Here is an 18,526-nt window from a genome sequence, read left to right as displayed (position 1 = left end):
ATAGCTGCAAGGGTGAAGATAAGATCATTTACAAGGGCCTATAGACATTAGAGCAATGATGGAAGATAGTCAAGAAAACATGGAACTCTGCATCTGTAGCTCTGCCTGGTTTCAATTGCACACAACAAGAAGACCTCTTGCTGAACCCTCTGGTGTCCCCCTCCCCTCAGCTCGCTTCCTTTTGTGTGCTGCCTTCCCCCATTAGACAGTAACTTCTTTGAGCTAACCCTAGAAACCATCTCCCTTTTCTTACTTGTATCCTCAGTACTCAGAAAAATGCCAGCTCACAGCAGGTGCTTAGTAAATGTTTGCTAAATTGAATTGAAGTGATGTTAGCATAAATGAATGAGTGGATGGTTTCTGTGTTATAGAGCAAACCTTCTTAAACTGTGGGTCCTGAAAAATTTGGCAACAGTAAAAGGTTAAGTATAACTATTTTATATACCTACATACCCAGGGTCATGTAAAAATTTCTTGGGAAAAAGGTGTAGTGAGTGGGAAAAGTTTAAGAAGCCTAGTTATAGAGGCTGTAGGAAGAGAAAGCAAAAATGATGAGCAGAAACAAGGCTATCACAATCATATTTAAGTCTGGAAGGGGTGTACTATTATTTAAAAAAATAGACTAAAATTCAAAACTTCCCAAAGTAGTAAACTGGAGATAATTGTATTGCCAATACAGTTATCCCTACTAAAGGATCCAAAAGACCTAGCTCCTATTACATTAACAAAAATTCAATTCATATATACTTCAGAAGTAACATCTTACTATGCAAAACGAGTCAATTATAACTGTTCTATAAAATGAGGCACTTGCCATGGAAAACAATAAAAGATTGGCAATTTAGGTTTTAAAAGAACTTACCTGTCACTAATAGATACCAGAAAATCTTTAGGAGTAGATGAAAATAATTCATAATTAGCAATGTCGAACTGTTTTACTTGAATTGGCTCACAGAGTTCAATAACAAACCTTTAAAGAAAACATAGAAATTATCTGAATAAGATTATCATAGTGATAATCATTTTATTGCTCTCAACAAATTAAATATCAGTACTATTTAAAATTTTTAATAATTTGAAAGATAAACTAATTTTTTAGCATAAATGATTGTTTCTGCATCTATTTAAGTGATTATGTGGTTTTGGATTTTAAAAAAATATTATTATTATATTGACTGTTTTCCTAATATTAAACCATCTTTATATTCCTGGTATAAATCCAACTTGGTCATAATGAATGATTTCTTGGATAAAACACAGTAGTCTGAAAAGATTTTACTTTAAGTCTTCAAATCAATATACACTGGGGGCAGCTAGGTGGCGCAGTGGATAAAGCACCGGCTCTGGATTCAGGAGAACCAGAGTTCAAATCTGAACTCAGACACTTGACACTTACTAGCTGGGTGACCCTGGGCAGATCACTTAATTCTCATTGCCCCACAAGAAAACAAACAAACAAACAAAAATCAACATACATTAATATTACTGATCCATCATTCTCCTGTGTTTTATCTTTCCCTAGTTTAGGTATCAGGACTATATTTCATAAAAGTAATTTAGGAGGGGGTTTGCTTTCTCAATTTTTGAGAATTTGTACAGTAATGGTACTAAATGTTCCTTAAAAGTCTGTTTAATTCTCCTGTGAAAGCCTAAGGAAAATAAGTTTTTTCTTTTGTAGTGCTAACATTGCTAGTTCTATTTTTTTAACTGAGATTTCAGAACTATCTTTTGTAAGTTCTTCAAATTAAGAGGTTTGAATAGTTTATATTTTTGAAATATTCCTCTTTTTTTGGTAGCATATAACATGCTAGATTCTGATCATTATTTTTATTTCTTTAAATTTTATTGTAATTTCACTTGGTTCATTGGCTGTTTTGTTAATTCTGATTTTCAAGTCTCTTCCATCAAGTTGCAGACTACAAAAATAAACCCTCAAAAATGAATAGCATTTCTATGTAATAACAATATCTAATGGAACTTAACAGAAAGGAAAATTCCATTCAAAATAACTACAAAATACTTAAAATATTTGGGAATCAAATTACCTGAGCACACAAAATACTTGAACAGATTCAATTACAATGTTTTAAAAACATAAAGTATAAAGAAATAAAGGACAGCTTAAATAGCTGGAGGAATACTGCAGTGTTCATTACTGGTCATAGCAACATAAAAAATGATGATTTATACTTAAGTAATTTACACTTTTAATGCTATACCAATCAAATTGTCAAAGGGATATTCTACAGAATTCATTAAAATCATAACACAATTCACCAGGGAAAATAAAAACTCTAGACTATCAAGGAAAGAACACTTTCCAGAACTCAAAACTGTATTATAAAGCAGCAACCATGAAAACTATCTGATACGAACTAAAAAAATAAATCTATGGAATAGACTAGAGAAGGGAGAATTAGAAACAAAAGAACTCAACAACTCAGTGTTTAATAACCAGAAAACCTGAAAACTCCATGTTTAAAAAACAAATTCTAGGAAAACTAGATATCGATGTGGAAGAAATTAGTCAATACCCAATAAATACCATATTCCATTTTATATAAATATATGGGGGGGGGCGGCGAAGAGGGTTAAGTGATTTGCCCAGGGTCACACAGCTAGTAAGTGTCAAGTGTCTGAGGCCGGATTTGAACTCAGGTCCTCCTGAATCCAAGGCTGGTGCTTTATTCACTGCATCACCTAGCTAGCTGCCCCCTCCATAATATATTATTAATAGATATGTGACCTTAATGTCAAAGATGATGACATAAAAAAACTTAGAAGAGAAGAAAATCATGTATCTTTCACAGGTTTGAGTAGGTCTATTCTTTTTTTTGTTTGTTTGTTTTTTGTTTTTTGCAGGGCAATGGGGGTTAAGTGACTTGCCCAAGGTCACACAGCTAGTAAGTGTCAAGTGTCTGAGGCCAGATTTGAACTCAGGAACTCCTGAATCCAGGGCTGGTGCTTTATCCACTGTGCCACCTAGCTGCCCCCGAGTAGGTCTATTCTTAATCAAAAAAGAAACAAAAGGCAATTACAAAAGATAAAGAAGATAACTGATTTACTGAAAAGCTTCACTACAAATAAAATTAATGCACTGGGGATAAGAAAGAATTTGGCTGAATGGGGGAAAAATCTTTATATCAAATTTTACCAACAGTGGTTTGGTATCTATGACATGTAAATAATTAACTTATATGTGCACACATATATGTAGTTACTTGTATACTTGTATATGTGTGCATATACACATAAATGAACAAATGCCATTTCCCAATGTATCAAAGTATATGACCAATTTCTAAAATAATTTCAAACTATTAACAACCATATAAAAGACTGCTCCAAGTCACTAATAAGAGAAATACAAATTTGGAATTATGCAAATGAAATTATTAAAATGTCCAGGATTAAACCTGCCTCTCTGCAACTTTGCTCTACTATTTTATCCTCCAGGCCCAACATTCCTCCTTCCTTCATCTACACCATATAAAACATAATCTGTCTAAATTACACTGCTATATTCTAGGCAAATTATATGCTAAAAAGGGAAATAAGATTAGTCTGGCATGACTTGTTCTTGATAAAAACTTGCTGGCTCTTTGTAATTACTGCTTCCTTTTCCAGATGTTCATTAACCATCCTTTTAATATTATATTCTAGGACTTTTGCCAGAAATCAGTGAAGCTTACTGAATTATAAACATCACTCAGTTACTTTATAAAAAAATACATTTACAAATGATATCAGCAATTTTTAATTGAAAATTCTATTTTTTTCTCACTTCCTTTCTAAAAAAACCCCACATCTTATTAATGTCCTTTTGTTTTTATTTTGCCTTCTTTTCCAAATGTATCCCTTGCAATAAGGATTTTAAAAAGAGGGAGGAAAAGGCAATTCAGGAAAACAAACCAATAGTATAAGTAACATTCTAAACCCCGTTACCTACTCTGGGAAGAGGAGATACTCTTTTTAAGTTATGAATACACCTAGTATATGCTTTCAGGTTAAAAAAAAAAAGGCAATGGGATTATGAAAATTTCCTAACAGTATAGACTATGCATATAGGAGAAGAAGAGGATGAGCTGACAACAGTTTTATTTGTAAGCTAAGATCATTTAACTGGCACAACAATGCTTGTCCAACCACAATTCTCTTTATGTTTAGTTGGACTGCATTCTTTTGAGGAACTAGATAAAATAGCTGGCCAGAATAAGCCCCGAGATCACCCAAATGCCTAACTCTGATGATAGGCCTATAACTATCAAATTTGTTTATATAGAAATATAATTATGACTTTAACTTACCAAATTTTAGTACTACATGGATTCAGCATATATAAGTCCATGTTTTCTATCAGAATTGCAGATGTGCTCTATGAAAAGGAGATAATAGTTACAAAAGGAAAATACTAGACAAAAAAAGAAAAGTATTTTTGAACAGTTATAAACCTCTCAACTTTCCACCTTTTCACTTCTTCAGGTACTTAAGTCTCAGAAAGCATATTAAAATCTATAAAAATAAGGAGTTGAAACAGAACAAACTCATGAGTTAGAGATACCTCAAAAGAAACATCTAAGTATTTGTTTCTAAAACTTAGGGTCAGATTTTATTTAAAGAAATAACATTTCACATTTCCTTAAGACATTAAGATTATAGTTTAAAATGTCCCCATATCCCTTTTAAAAAAAAAAGAAATCACTAAAGGCTCATGTGGTATAAGTTGTAAAAAGTTGTACTGCATCATAATTCTCAAAGAAAACAGTAAAAAGGGGCAGCTAGGTGGTACAGTGGATAGAGCACTGTCCCTGGATTCAGGACTACCTGAGTTCAGGTACGGCCTCAGACCCTTAACACTTACTAGCTGTGTGACGCTGGGCAAGTCACTTAACCCCAATTGCCTCACTAAAAAAAAAAAAGAAAAAGAAAAAAAAAGAAACAGAAAAAAGCTACTTTATTCTGAACTCTTATGTAAAAAAATGTTTAGAAGAATTATCTTATGTATAATTTAATTATGAATCAAGACTCAAATTGGTCAACAAGTATTTATAAAGCACCTATGTGTCAGTCACTTTTGAAGGTGGTGAGGATACAAATACTACATCATCATCATCCATATCTCAAGAAGCTCACATTCAATCAAAGGAGACAGGGTGAACATATATAAATAAGCACATAAAAAACAAACACGAGGCAGTTTAGGGTGGGAAGTTATTAACAGTCAGAGGAAATCAGGAAAAATTTTATGCAGAAGGGAATCCTTAACCTGAGTATTAAAGGAAGTAGGCAATTTCATAAGGCAGGGGAAGGAAGGGATGCATACAGGACTGCAAATATGGGAGTCAGCCAATGCAAAGGCACAAAAGATTCGAGATGGAGCGCTGTGAATGAGGAACAGCAAACCCAAAACTGCATAGCTAGACCATGGAATGTGGGAAGGAAGACAATGATGAAATCAAAAAGATAGGTAGTGAGCAGCTTGTGAAGAACTTTCTTTAACAGCCAACCAGGAGCTCCTGAAATCTACTGAGAAGACAAGTGACATGATTAGAGCCTGCACTTAAGGAAACCTGATTTGGCAGCTGTGTCAAAGATGGGGAAGGGAAAGTCAACAAGCATTTATATAGCACCAACTATATGCCAGGAACTGTGCTAAAAACACCTTTTACAAATATTTCATTTTCCATGTCAGTTAAGATAGAGTTGATTGAGGAGAGACTTGAGGCAAAAAGGCCTACTGGGGGAACACTGAAAAAGTCCAAGTCAAAGTACTGACAGTCTGAATTAAGGTAGTCTGTGGGAGTAATGAGAAGGAATGTGAAAGACAGCAAGGAGGTAGAAACACCAAGATTTGGCAACTGAGTGTGTATGTAAAGTGAGGGAGAGGAAGGAGGAGAGAATAATCCTGGGGTTATGAACTTAAGGGTAGAGAAAGAAGGTGGCTTCCTATGTAGAATTAGCAAAGTTCAGGAAAGGTAATGGTTTGAAAGCAATGCCAGTATTTTCTATTTTAGACATGTTCAGTTTGAAATGCCTAATAGAATAGCCAGTTTAAAATGTCCAGGAGGCAGTTGGTGATATGGGACTGGCATTCCAGAGAGAGAGAGAGAGAGAGAGAGACTAGGAATGAAATATACAGTGGAGAGAAGAAAAAAATTAGGTATGACAACAGAGACTTGGAATATAATAACACATGATAGGAATAAAAAGTATAAGTGAATATCATTACTGGGACCTCAAGTCAAATGTAAAGTTCTTTCAAATAACCCCATAACCATATCAATAACTAGATTGATTAATCTAAAAACTTAACCTTCAAAAATTCAAGAACTTCAAGCTTCTCCTAAACAGATACCTTGGCCTCTGGATTAGCTGCTAATATTTTGGCACCACATTCTACTGAAGCATAATTATTCCGGTTTTTCTGGACCTTCTTGGTTGAATGTTGACCACCATTGGAAGATGGATGCATTGACTGACCTGTTGGTAAACATTATTTATAAACATTTATATTGTGATTATGAGAGAGAACAACTCAACACCCACCTGTCAGTTAACAATAGGAATTACTAGAAACAGGAAAGAAAACAAACAAAAAATTCTGCTTATATGATCAACCTAATGTTATCCACACCATTTTAAAATTCATCTAGTATTCTTTTAACTAGCAAAATTCCAATCAATTCAGACATTTATTAAATTTCCATAATGTACAAGATGCTGTTCTAAGTTTGGGAAATAAAACAGTGATAGGGTAAGCTAGGTAGTACAGTAGAGAGTGCCATGCCTAGAAGACGTGAGCTCATATATAGCCTCAGACATTTACAGTATGAATTTGTATGTGTGTGACCTTGGGGAAGTCACTTAACCTCTGTTTGCTTCAGTTTCCTCATCTCTAAAATGACAACAATCATAGCACCTGAGTGAGATTTTCCCCACCCCTTAGTTATAAGAGGTTTAATATAGTTATAAGTGATTAAATTATGATAATAATCAGCATATTAACTGAAAATTTGTGATTTATTATATTTAGATATCTTATTTTAATCACATTAGTAGATTAAGTTTCTTTTCTTTCTAATTAATGTCAGATGATACTTTCTAATGTTAAGCATTAAGTAATATCAGAGGATACTATAGTCAGCAATAATATATTTTAGAAATCACAAGTGATATGCTTAACTAAAGGGAGTCATGCAGCAGAGTTATGACCCTGTTGCCACAAGAAGACTGATAAGATTATTGGAAAATGCTGACATTTGTCACATAGGCAGTTTCAATATTTCCTAAGAAGATGACTTAAAATTAGATTCTTTTAAAAATTAGTATGGTATATGAGCATTTAAGCTCTGTTGGGGTATAAAAACCCTGTTGAGTACTTATCTTGAGGTCTTTCAGGTCCAACCCCTGACTGACTGGCTTTATTGTGAGATAGGCCCTCTCTCAATAAACCTATTTTCTATGGCTTGGAGACTTTGCTGTTTCTTTTCCTTCATTGGACTTAGAAATTTTCGCGACACACCTACCTCCTATGAAGACCAAATGAGATAATAATTGTAAAGCTCTTAGCATAACGACTGACACATAGTAGGTACTATATAAATGTCACTCATTATTATCTTAAACAAAACAGACCCTACCATCAGTGAGTTTATATGTAAGCCCTGTCATTTCTCCACTAGGAAACCTTTTATCCATGGGTATAGTATCTTTCTGTATTATATAACCTTTTACACATGAGGAATGGTACAGTTACATATGTAACGTTAACATCAATAATTTTCAAGTAATTCTTTAACTTAACACTTGAGTCTTTCTACTCTGGCACAATATAGCAGAAGAAAGAAATCAGTTAACTATGACACTGAAGTCAATCTTTATACACATACACGCACACACGGGTATACGTATATAACAAAGGCACTTCAAACTAGCTGGCTTTAAAGCAAAACTATGTATATGTATGTATGTATGTATGTATGTATGTATGTATGTATGTATGTATGTGTGTGTGTGTGTGTGTGTGTGTGTGTGTGTGTGTATTTGCTGATTCAAACTGTAAAGTATGAGTCAATGAGAAAGAGGTAGAGAAAGAGGACTCAGGGAGGCAACAACTGTGAAGTAGAAGCTAGCCAGAGAGGGGCACACATGATATAATTTTTGTTCTTGCAATATCTCACTGAATGAATACAGTCTTCTCCCCCAATTATAATGCCAAAGACTTATTCATGCTGGTTGTGTTACCAAAAAGGAAAAACAAAACAAAACAAAGCAAAACCCTAAACATAGCTAGAATGGAGATTAAGGACAAAAATCCTATCAGTTCTACCTAATTATGACCAAATTGCATAATTCTACCCTTAACATGGCACTACATACAATGTAAAAATTCAAATTATATATATATATAAATACATATATACACACATATGCGTGTGTATAAAATCTCTTCATTTTATAAAATGGTACTATACTGTTATTCAAATTTTAATGTCTCTCAAATAAGGTTTCAGTAAAACACAAAACATTTGTTATTATTTGAATGTGTTTTTAAAACCTACCTGCTGAAATGTTTGCAACATCTCTGAAATAGAAAAATATTCTTCCCAATAGTAATTTAGTAATTTTTTTAAGTTAGCACTTTATACTAGAGAAATATACTTATGGAATTCCAAATGTAGGATTTCCAAAAACAAAGCATTAAGAATAAGATTACTTTAAATACTACTCATTTTATGTCACTATGAGAAAAGATATAAATAATATTTAAATAGTCTCCACATAAAAAGGGAATAAACTTCTTGCTTACTTTTTTCTTTCTCTACTTCCATAACTTTTTTTTTCCATTCATCAAATGTTGGAATGTCTCCTGGATCTTTGGGACTTACTACTGATGTGGAGTCAGCATCTCCAGGCTTTCGGTAATCTGCTACCTGAAAAAAAAAATTCCATTCAACTTTAAATTTGTTTGAAGGAACATTCAATGCCTACCATATAGTACAGTACACTCTTCTAGGTTCTAGGTCTAGAAAGATTGAAATAAAACATAAGTCTGACCTCCACGAGCTTAAATCCTAGTAGGGAGAACAAAAAGATATACACAAGAACAAAAAATAAAGTTAAGTACATTTTCTAATCATTTTCTACAGTCAACTAGAGTGGCACAAAAGATCTGAGGAAAGATCATTGCTAGCTGAGGAGAATCATGGAAGGCTTCTGAGAGGCATTACCTGAAATAGGTCTTGAAGAAAGATAAAAATTTCAACACATAAAGATATGGGGAGGGTAAATCTCAATATGATAAGAGAGTACACAAATACATAAAAATGGGATATGGCAGTATGACACTGGAGAAGAGCTCACTGTATAGTTTGACTAGAGCATGGAATACATGAAGATAACCAGTGTTCAAGTTGGTTAGAGAAAGATGGCCATGAAGACCAGACTGTAAATGCCTCATATTTTATTTAATAAGCAATGGAGAAACACATTTTCACTAGTCCAAATCGACCCTAAACTATTTTCTTTGAAGTTATTTTTTTTTTTACTTCTTCAAGGAGTAGATTCCTCAGTGTCCAATAATTGTGTGTGTGTGCCTATCAGATTGGCTAATATAACAAAGAAAGAAAATAATAAATGTTGGAAAAGCTGTGGAAGAATTGGAACACTAATGCATTGTTGGTGGAGCTGTAAACTGATCCAACCATTCTGGAGAACAATTTGGAATTATGCCCAAAGGGCTATAAAGCTGTGCATACCCTTTGACCCAGCAATACCACTATTAGGTTTTTATCCCAAAGAGATCATAAAAAAGGGAAAAGGACCCACATGTACAAAAATATTTATAGTTGCTCTTTTTGTGGTGGCAAGGAATTGGAAATTGGGGGGTTGCCCATCAATTGAGAAATGGCTGAACAAATTGTGGTATATGAATGTAATGGAATACTATTGTGCTGTAAGAAATGATGAGCAGGCAGATTTCAGAGAAACCTGGAAGGACTTGCATTCTGAACTGATGCTGAGTGAGATGAACATAACCAGGAGAACATTGCACACAGTATCATCAACATTATGTGTTTATCAACTATGATAGACTTGATTCTTCTCAGCAATACAACAGTACAAGATAGTTCCAAAGGATTCATAATGGAAAATGCTCTCCAAATCCAGAAAAAAAAGAACTGTGGAATATGGATGCACATTGAACCCTACTGTTTCTTTTGTTTTTGGTGCTGTTGTTTTTCTTTTTTGAGGTTTTTCCTTTTTGCTCCGATTGTTCTTTCACAGCATGACTAATACAGAAATATGTTTAATGTGATTGTACATATTATAACCTATATCAGATTATTTGCTGTCTTGGGGAGGGGGGAGGGAGGGAGAAAAATTTGAAACTAGAAATCTTACAAAAACAAATGTTGAAAACTGTCTTTATATGTAACTGGAAAATAATAAAATACTTTTATAAAAATTTTAAAAAAAGTCAAAAAAAGTCATTGTGCATGTATTCAGTGCTGGGAAAAAATAACATCATCACATGGCTGTATGAAATCATATCTGATATCTCTCAAATGTATTTAAAAGTAATGGGGAATTCCAATAGAGACACCTTCCTAATAAAAGAATATCATTATAAAATTTTGGTTAATTTCAATAGTAAGACTGAAATAGTCAGAAGCAAAAGAAAATGGCAGAAAGAAGGCAAAACTGAAGATCATAAGACCAGAATTACAGTCCTGGACCTGCCACTAACTAGCTGTAGGGCTTTCTGTAAATCACTTCAACTTTTTCCATTTTGGCACCTATAAAATATACAAAGATTGGAGCAGCTAGATGGCGCAGTGGATAGAGCACCAGCCCTGGAGTCAGGAGTACCTGAGTTCAAATCCGGCCTCAGACACTTAACACTTACTGGCTGTGTGACCCTGGGCAAGTCACTTAACCCCAATTGCCTCACACACACACAAAGATCTTCAGTCATCCCTTCACAGGTCTTAAATTTTAGAGTTCTAAGGATACTAATGAAAATAGTTTACAATGCTTTAATAACTTTCTGAAAATTGTTTTTCTTTATTTTTCACTATTTAGAAAATTTTATTTTTCACACACAATGCAAATTCATTTCCTATATAGACTGTATATATGTAATTGTATTGTAAATTAAAAACAAAAAATAAAGGAGTTATTAAATATTGAAACTCCTTCATGACTTTTGGCCCACTCTGCAGATTAAGACAATGACAGACATAGAAAAAAAAAACCAAAAAACTAAGCAGGTTATCAATGTTTGCCTTCTTGCAAGATATCATATATACCCTAATATATCTACTCAGAAAGTGGCAATTCAAACATTTATTATTACATTTTCTTTCTTTCTTTTTTAAAGGCAGTAGAAAAACTGAAGAGACCAGTGGAGGGGGAAAAACCACGTTAAGATTACTTGCCATAATTAAATAAATTCACTACCTTAAAAGAGATTTGTTAAAGTAAGATTGAAATTAAGAGCTTGGGGCTTTAGGTGTAGATTGAAGAAGCATGGACCTCACTAAATTAATATAAAGCTATTTATTTCTACTTTTTTCAAAAATCAACTAAAAACCTGATAAGTATAAAAAATTTACAAATCTAGTTGGATAATTAAAATTATTTCTATTCAAAGAATAGCATTATATATTAAATGGTGCTAATATGTTATCTACTAAGAGAAAGTGTAGCACAGTATAGAGAAAGGTAGTGGAGTCAGGAAGCCCCAGGTTTAAAACCTACTCCCCCCTGCTAAAGCATACTGCCTATGAGATCCTGCACAAGTTGCTTAAGTGCAGGAACCTAAGACAATTCTATGACTAAGCTACAGAACAGTTGCCTATGTTCCTCAAATACACCAATTAAATCACAGGTTTCATTCTCTCTTCCCCCTTAAAAAAGAAAACACTAATGAAGCAATCAAAGAACTAGAAGGACAGAACATGGAGAATGGTGAAAGGTCAAAAGTCAGAAACACAAATCATAATACCATCTAAGTATAATACAAATTACCTGAACAGAAAGAAGAAATGGATTAAGGGTATGTAAAAGCAACAACACAGTAATGAATGGAGGACATGAAATTCCTAGTCCTCTGCTAGAACTTTCCCTCTTCCACCAGAGTAGATAAATTTAATAACTTTTTCTTTAAAAAAAAAAAAAAGAACTCCCCAACTCCACCCCAAAAAAGTCTACCCCCTAACATGGAGGGATTGATTACTGGGAGGGGGAAAATAATAAAAATAAAAACTTAGGCGAAGTGACCACTCCCTGTAAGAAACGACAAAAAAGAAAACCAGGCAGAGTTTGACAATGTTCAAGAGAGGGTGGGCAGAGGGAGGAAGGGATAATAAATGTTTGAAAAATAAATATTTTTAAAAGAAAAATTTTCCTATTAATATGTCTATGAGGGTGTATATACAGTTAGCAATTCCATTAAAAATATAATCTCTCTACCTTGATAAAGACAACCACTTAATTTGTGGACAGTTAACAAATAAATGACAAGGAAATTCAATTCAACAAATACCTATTAAGTGCCATATACAAGATACTGGTAGTTACTATCTACTGTGAGTGGTAGTAAACAAAGATGAATATGCTGTCCTCTCTGCCATCTATCTCCATAGATATAAATGATAACATCTTACAACACTGAATTCCATCTCACCCATAAGACTGGTAAAAATGACAAAGAAAAAATAATTGTGAAGGGGCTTGGAAAGACAGGAATACTGGTGCACTGTTTATTGGAGGTGCTGTAAATTGGTCCAGCCATTCAGGAAAATAGGAGCCATTCCTCAAAAATCACTAAACTCCACACTCAATCCCTCACTGGAATGGCCAAACTCCTTGAGAAGAATGTCTACAATAGTAGCTTCCACTTTCTTTCCTCTCACTCTCAACTCTGCAGTAGGTCTTTCAAACTCCTTATTCAAGGAAAACTGTTCCTTCTGAAGTTACTAATGAGTTCTCAACTGCCAAACTGAATGGCGTTTCTAAATTCTCATCCTTCTTGATCTCTCAGCAGTCTTTGACACTGTCAATCACCTTCTTTTCAATACTCATCTTTCTAGGGTTTTGTGACACTACTTTCTGCTCTAGTCTTCTTGACTGGAATTTCATCCAATTCACACCTATTTAACCATGATTGTCCCACAAGACTCTTCTCCCAATTATCTCTTCTCCCAATTATCATCTTTATGTTAATGATTTCCAGATCAACTTACTCAGCCCTAATCATTCTTCTAACCTCCAGTTTCACATCTCCTAACTGCTCATACTTATAGAAAAGTCTAAACTCCTGTAACCAAATAAAGATAGAATTTCAAGGAAAAACCAAAACAAAGAAAAACCAGAGCATTTCTCTTATACTCCAGCCTTTTAATCATGGACAGGAGCACCAGTAATTGGTGTATTTGTTTCATAACTTCCTTTAGAAAACTTTTGGGTAAAGAATCTTTAATTTAAAAAAAAACTTTAATAGCCCTGAATTGATTTGTTTAATCTGAGAGCAGACAACTTAACTGTTATAATACCTGAGTTTCAACTTCAAGCTAAAAGGGAGCTGGGGGATGCTGTTTGTCAAAATTGTTAACTCTGAAACAACTACCTATATCACACAATGCAGAAACACCTGGATAAACAAAATCATCCTTGAGTCAGTGGCCTAAGTAATCTGTCAATCAACTCTGCCCTTCATTGAACATGTGGCAAAAAAATAGTGACTTGATGTTTATAAAGGCTGACTAACATCAAAAACATCTTTGTCACTGATGTCTGATTTCACTTACCTCTTTTAAGTTCTCTGAAGCATTTAATGCAGATTTTTGATGATCCACATCCTGCTTACTTGTTGAAACTGATTCAAATTCTGATTTTGTCATCATTCCCTTGTCTTGTGAAGAAGAAACATTTTCTATATGCTGACCAACAAGACTATTTATGAAAGCAAAAAAAAAAATTTAAGTTAAAAACATTAGCTGGACCATATACATTGCTATCTAATCATGAAATAAATATATTACAGTGATCAGGTCTTTTATAATAAAAATAGCAAGTTAAGAACAACTTTCTATACTCACTTTTCTGGTGGACTGACAAAGGCTGAATGTTCAACATGATGATCTAAACCAAGGGTCCCATGTTTTTCAACTTGGGGGTCTGAATAAAGGCTCTCACCAATATTACAGTCAGTTTCAGACTGCTCAATTTCACTCAAACTAGCAAGTGGGATATCAGCACTGGAATTTTCTATTTCACTGAAGTAAGGGAAAAACAAAAACATTCTGATCACTGAAAAAAGACTAAATTATTTAAAAACACAAATAAGTCTAGCACAATGCCATAAGTAAAGGTGAGAGTTGTGAAAAAGAAAAATGCCTGAATCAAATAGTTTTTCAGGTATACTTATACAGCATTTCCTAGGATAAATGTATTTCCCTATTTTAATTCATATAAAAATGATTCAAAATTTAACTTGTTAATGTCTTCTCTTTCTACAAAATTCACAGAACAAGTACTTTAAAAGAAAAAGCTTCAATTAAAATACTTTAATTACCATGGACAATATTTTGGCAATAAACAATTATAATATATATTATATATACTAATTAACATTGGATTGCCCATATTTCTCTTTCTATATCAATAAAATTTTACTGTGTTAAAGTTGCTATTGTAGGAGAAATCACCTGTCATTTTTAAAAAGCACTAAAGTTTTTATAACATTTCAGAGTTTTATTTTTAAAATATTAAAGGTCCTAACATTTGATTTCTTAGGAATAAAGGTTTTATATACATATATAAATCTTATTATTTGTGGGAAAATATTTTAGATTTACTACTCCCATTTTTTAAAAAAATCTTTATTATATATGTGTGTGCTTGTGTTGTCTGATTACGACAATGACGATGATGATAATGATGACAACAAGGACGGGATAGGGGATAAACCTGTGATTTTGATGATATAAACATACAGAGAAATAAGGAAACATTCCTTCCCCATCCAGACTGTACCATCTTGGAAACTTAGAGAGTTGCCCAGGACACTGACATTAACTGACTTGCTCAAGGGCTCACAGCCAGAAAATGACAGAAGCAGGACTCCAAACCAGATGTCTCAGGCCATCACTCTATGCATTAGCAATAATAAACAGCTGACATTTCAAATTTGCAAAACACTTGACATACATTATCTCATTTGATCCTGTTACTATAGGTATTTTATCCCCTCTTAATGGATAAGAAAGCTAATAATCAGAGCAATTAAAAGTTATTAACATGGTCATGCTAACAAGTATCAAAGGCAGAGTTTCAAACCCAGATTTTCTTGACTCCCAAGTTTATTACTATCCTATCCACTATGCTCATTATAAGTTTCTTGAATCTAGGCCCATATCTTACTTTTATATTCCTCCCTACTGGGTCTGCTAAACTAGTACCTTTTTTTAAAAAATGCATGTGGAGGGGCAGGTAGGTGGCACAGCGGATAGAGCACCAGCCCTAGAGTCAGGAGTACCTGAGTTCAAATCCAGCCTCAGACACTTAACACTCACTAGCTGTGTGACCCTGGGCAAGTCACTTAACCCTAATTGCCTCAGTAAAAAAAACCAAAACAAAACAAAAAACCCAAAATGCATGTGGAGCAAGGAACAGAAAAAAGGGAAAATGTTAGAGTTTTATTAAAATTAACACAACCAAAAGGCAAAATAAGATTGAAAATATATAGGATAAGAATACTGAAGACTGAAAACATATAGGAATACAGCAATGATATCTACTAGAATTGACCAGTGTATAATTTGCAAATTCTAGAAAACTACAGTAAAGAGATTATTCAATATATTTCTTTAATAAATATACTTCTTTTGCAGAATTTATTATTATAAAAAAATCAAAATATAAAGCACAAAGACTGGCATTACTTGCCTAAATTAAATTTGTGGATAAGGTTACTTCATATCAGAAAAACAAATGCTTCTATCTTTAGTTGATCAAGAAAAAAATAAAATTAGTTATACTTAGGTTTCGAGACTGGAGTGATCTCTGAGGTAGATGAGGTGGAAATATTCTCAACATTTTCAATATTTGCAGCTATACTAGGAGAATCTCCATTGATGTCAACTGATGGGAGTGTCTCAACTACAGTTGAACTTAAAATCCTTGACTGTGTATCCTGTTTTTAAAAAAGAAATTATTAATATTTATATAAAACCACAATGTTAATTGTCATCTTATTTATCCTTAATAGGTTTTAATGGAGAATTATTTTCTGGGCTGACAACATTCATAAATATTTTTCCCCACAAAAATGTTATTCCTTTTCACTTTACCAACCTATTTAAATACTTGCATTTAATTTCACATTTTACTTATTTTCACATTACATTTGCAGAATTGTAAATTAACCAAAAAAAAGTCCTACACTATTCTTATTTTTTCCAATTGCCCCATTTAAAATTTTTCTTTAATCTACACAAGAGTTTCCTCTAAGCAAATGAACATTTATTGAATGCTTTCCCTGTGCACAGCACAACAAAATGGGACTGAATATGGTAGGGAGTAGAAGAGAGAGATGATGTTACAACCAATCACCTTATAAAACCATCCTTACTTGCAAATTAGAGTGCTCTGCTTGAACCCTAATTTGTCAATAGACCCCTTAAAACATAGCACCCAGAAATGAACATAATGGCCCACATATAAGTTGTCTAAAAAGCATAGTAGAACTGTTTTATCCTATGTAAATTCTTTGCCTCAATATCTTCATTTGTAAAATGATGTTTAGAGGGGTGGGAGAGGTAGAGGAAATAAACACTAATTAACTGAAAAAAATGTATTTAATTAAAAAAATTACTCACTGACAACTAAATTATTTCACAGCTTTAAATCTATGATCCCATGACTTAGACACCGTGCTTCCACACATGCGGGCTGTTTGCTTAATTCTACCAAAATCCTACTCTGATAATTCTCTGAAGGCTCTTTGGAGCATACATGAATAGAGCATAAGTTCTGATAGGGCTCACCAAACTAGAAAGACTTCAAAAACAATCTCCAACTTGTCTGAGGACTGGTTTTTGCTGAGGCCCAATCATATGGAGGTTAAGCAGTAGATAATTTCTTTTTTTTCTGTCTTTATTTTTGTAAACAAACCAAAGAATAGGGGAGGGGAAAAGGTAGTGAAATTCATTAAAATCTACTAAGGTGGGCAGCTAGGTGGCACAGTGGATAAAGCACCAGCCCTGGATTCCGAAGGACCTGAGCTCAAATCCAGCCTCAGACACTTAACACTAGCTGTTGTGACCCTGGGCAAGTTACTTAACCCTTACTGCCCCACAACAACAACAACAACCACAACACAAAAACAAAAATCAATATACTGAAAAATCTACTAAGGTGAAGAAGGGTGTGCTTTCTAAATTCATGGAGGAAATAGCCATAATGACAAAACTGTGGATCCCTGAAGTATTTAAGATAACATTACCTTCAAATTTCTTTTCACAAAACTACTGTCAAGATCGATCTTCCCAATGCTGGAAATTTTGAAATTATTTATTAAAACCCAAATGTAGGGCTTAAATTTGATCTTGATAGGTACCGAAATCCAACTAGCTTTTTAATGGAGAAGACAGAATCCAAAAGTTTTTTCCTTAATTTTCTTCCCTTGTCATGTTTGTTAATCTGTAAATGGGTTAAAAAAGTCTAACTTTACCTTTACTATCTTTCAACTACAAAAACTGCTTTTATGAATGAAAAGCTAGTTTAAAATTCAGTTATTCATAATTATACTTTATATTACATAATAGTAAAACAGAAGCATAGTAAATTCAGTTCTTACTCTGAATGTTTTTTTAAAAAAAAGAATAGTGGACTCATTTTTGCTTGATCACTATTCTTGCTATAACTTTGTCCTGTCACAAATGTCCTTTTAAGTTTAGGGTATTCTCATTTTTACTCTTTCTACTGATTAAGTGTAGATTTTAATCTTTGCTCTAGCAAACTGATAGACTGTACAAGGTAACTGATTCAGAAGGACTTTCATATTGTCAGTAATCATTCTTCCTTTCTCTTATAGTCCAAATTTTATTTTTTTGCAATATTATTCAGAACTGGCCATATCAAACATCTCTTGATTCTCTTTCTGAAGAAAAGTATTCATAATCTACAGGTGAGATATGAGACTTCTGAAAGTTGTTGGCCCTTTTCCGTTCTTGGTCATGAGTCATATTTTCTAACATACTTTTTTTTTTCTATGCTGCCCTAATGCTCATCTTTGTCATTTAACTTGGTATTAAAGTACATGTTGATTTATTTCAAAGTTCCTTGCAGAAATTTTCTATAACCTTATCCTCTACAATAAATGCTGCTATACAAGCTATCTTCACAGTGATCTTTTTGAAAGTATTGCAATTTCAGAGGAAGAAGTATCTCACAAAACGATGTTTCTTGCTGCTTTTAGACAACAAATCCAATCCTGCCAATTTCTCTTTATTTGTCT

The 18,526-nt window shown here is 33.5% G+C and overlaps 1 protein-coding gene across 2 annotated transcripts in view; it reads right to left on the bottom strand.

Annotated features, from left to right (window-relative positions):
* Positions 1-18,526, bottom strand: part of SUCO (SUN domain containing ossification factor) — a 101,387-nt gene that overhangs the window by 38,821 nt on the left and 44,040 nt on the right. For both annotated transcript variants that reach the window (XM_044002423.1, XM_044002424.1), the window contains exons 4-10: positions 16,047-16,201; positions 14,106-14,282; positions 13,815-13,959; positions 8,810-8,933; positions 6,356-6,480; positions 4,308-4,375; positions 863-970 (exon numbers count right to left, since the gene is read on the bottom strand). In XM_044002423.1, coding sequence (XP_043858358.1) covers positions 863-970; positions 4,308-4,375; positions 6,356-6,480; positions 8,810-8,933; positions 13,815-13,959; positions 14,106-14,282; positions 16,047-16,201 — 902 coding nt within the window. The remainder of the gene's footprint in view (positions 1-862; positions 971-4,307; positions 4,376-6,355; positions 6,481-8,809; positions 8,934-13,814; positions 13,960-14,105; positions 14,283-16,046; positions 16,202-18,526) is intronic.

This window comes from Dromiciops gliroides, chromosome 4, assembly GCF_019393635.1.
Source record: "Dromiciops gliroides isolate mDroGli1 chromosome 4, mDroGli1.pri, whole genome shotgun sequence".
Taxonomy (NCBI): domain Eukaryota; kingdom Metazoa; phylum Chordata; class Mammalia; order Microbiotheria; family Microbiotheriidae; genus Dromiciops; species Dromiciops gliroides.
This window is presented reverse-complemented; position numbering and strand designations above follow the sequence as displayed.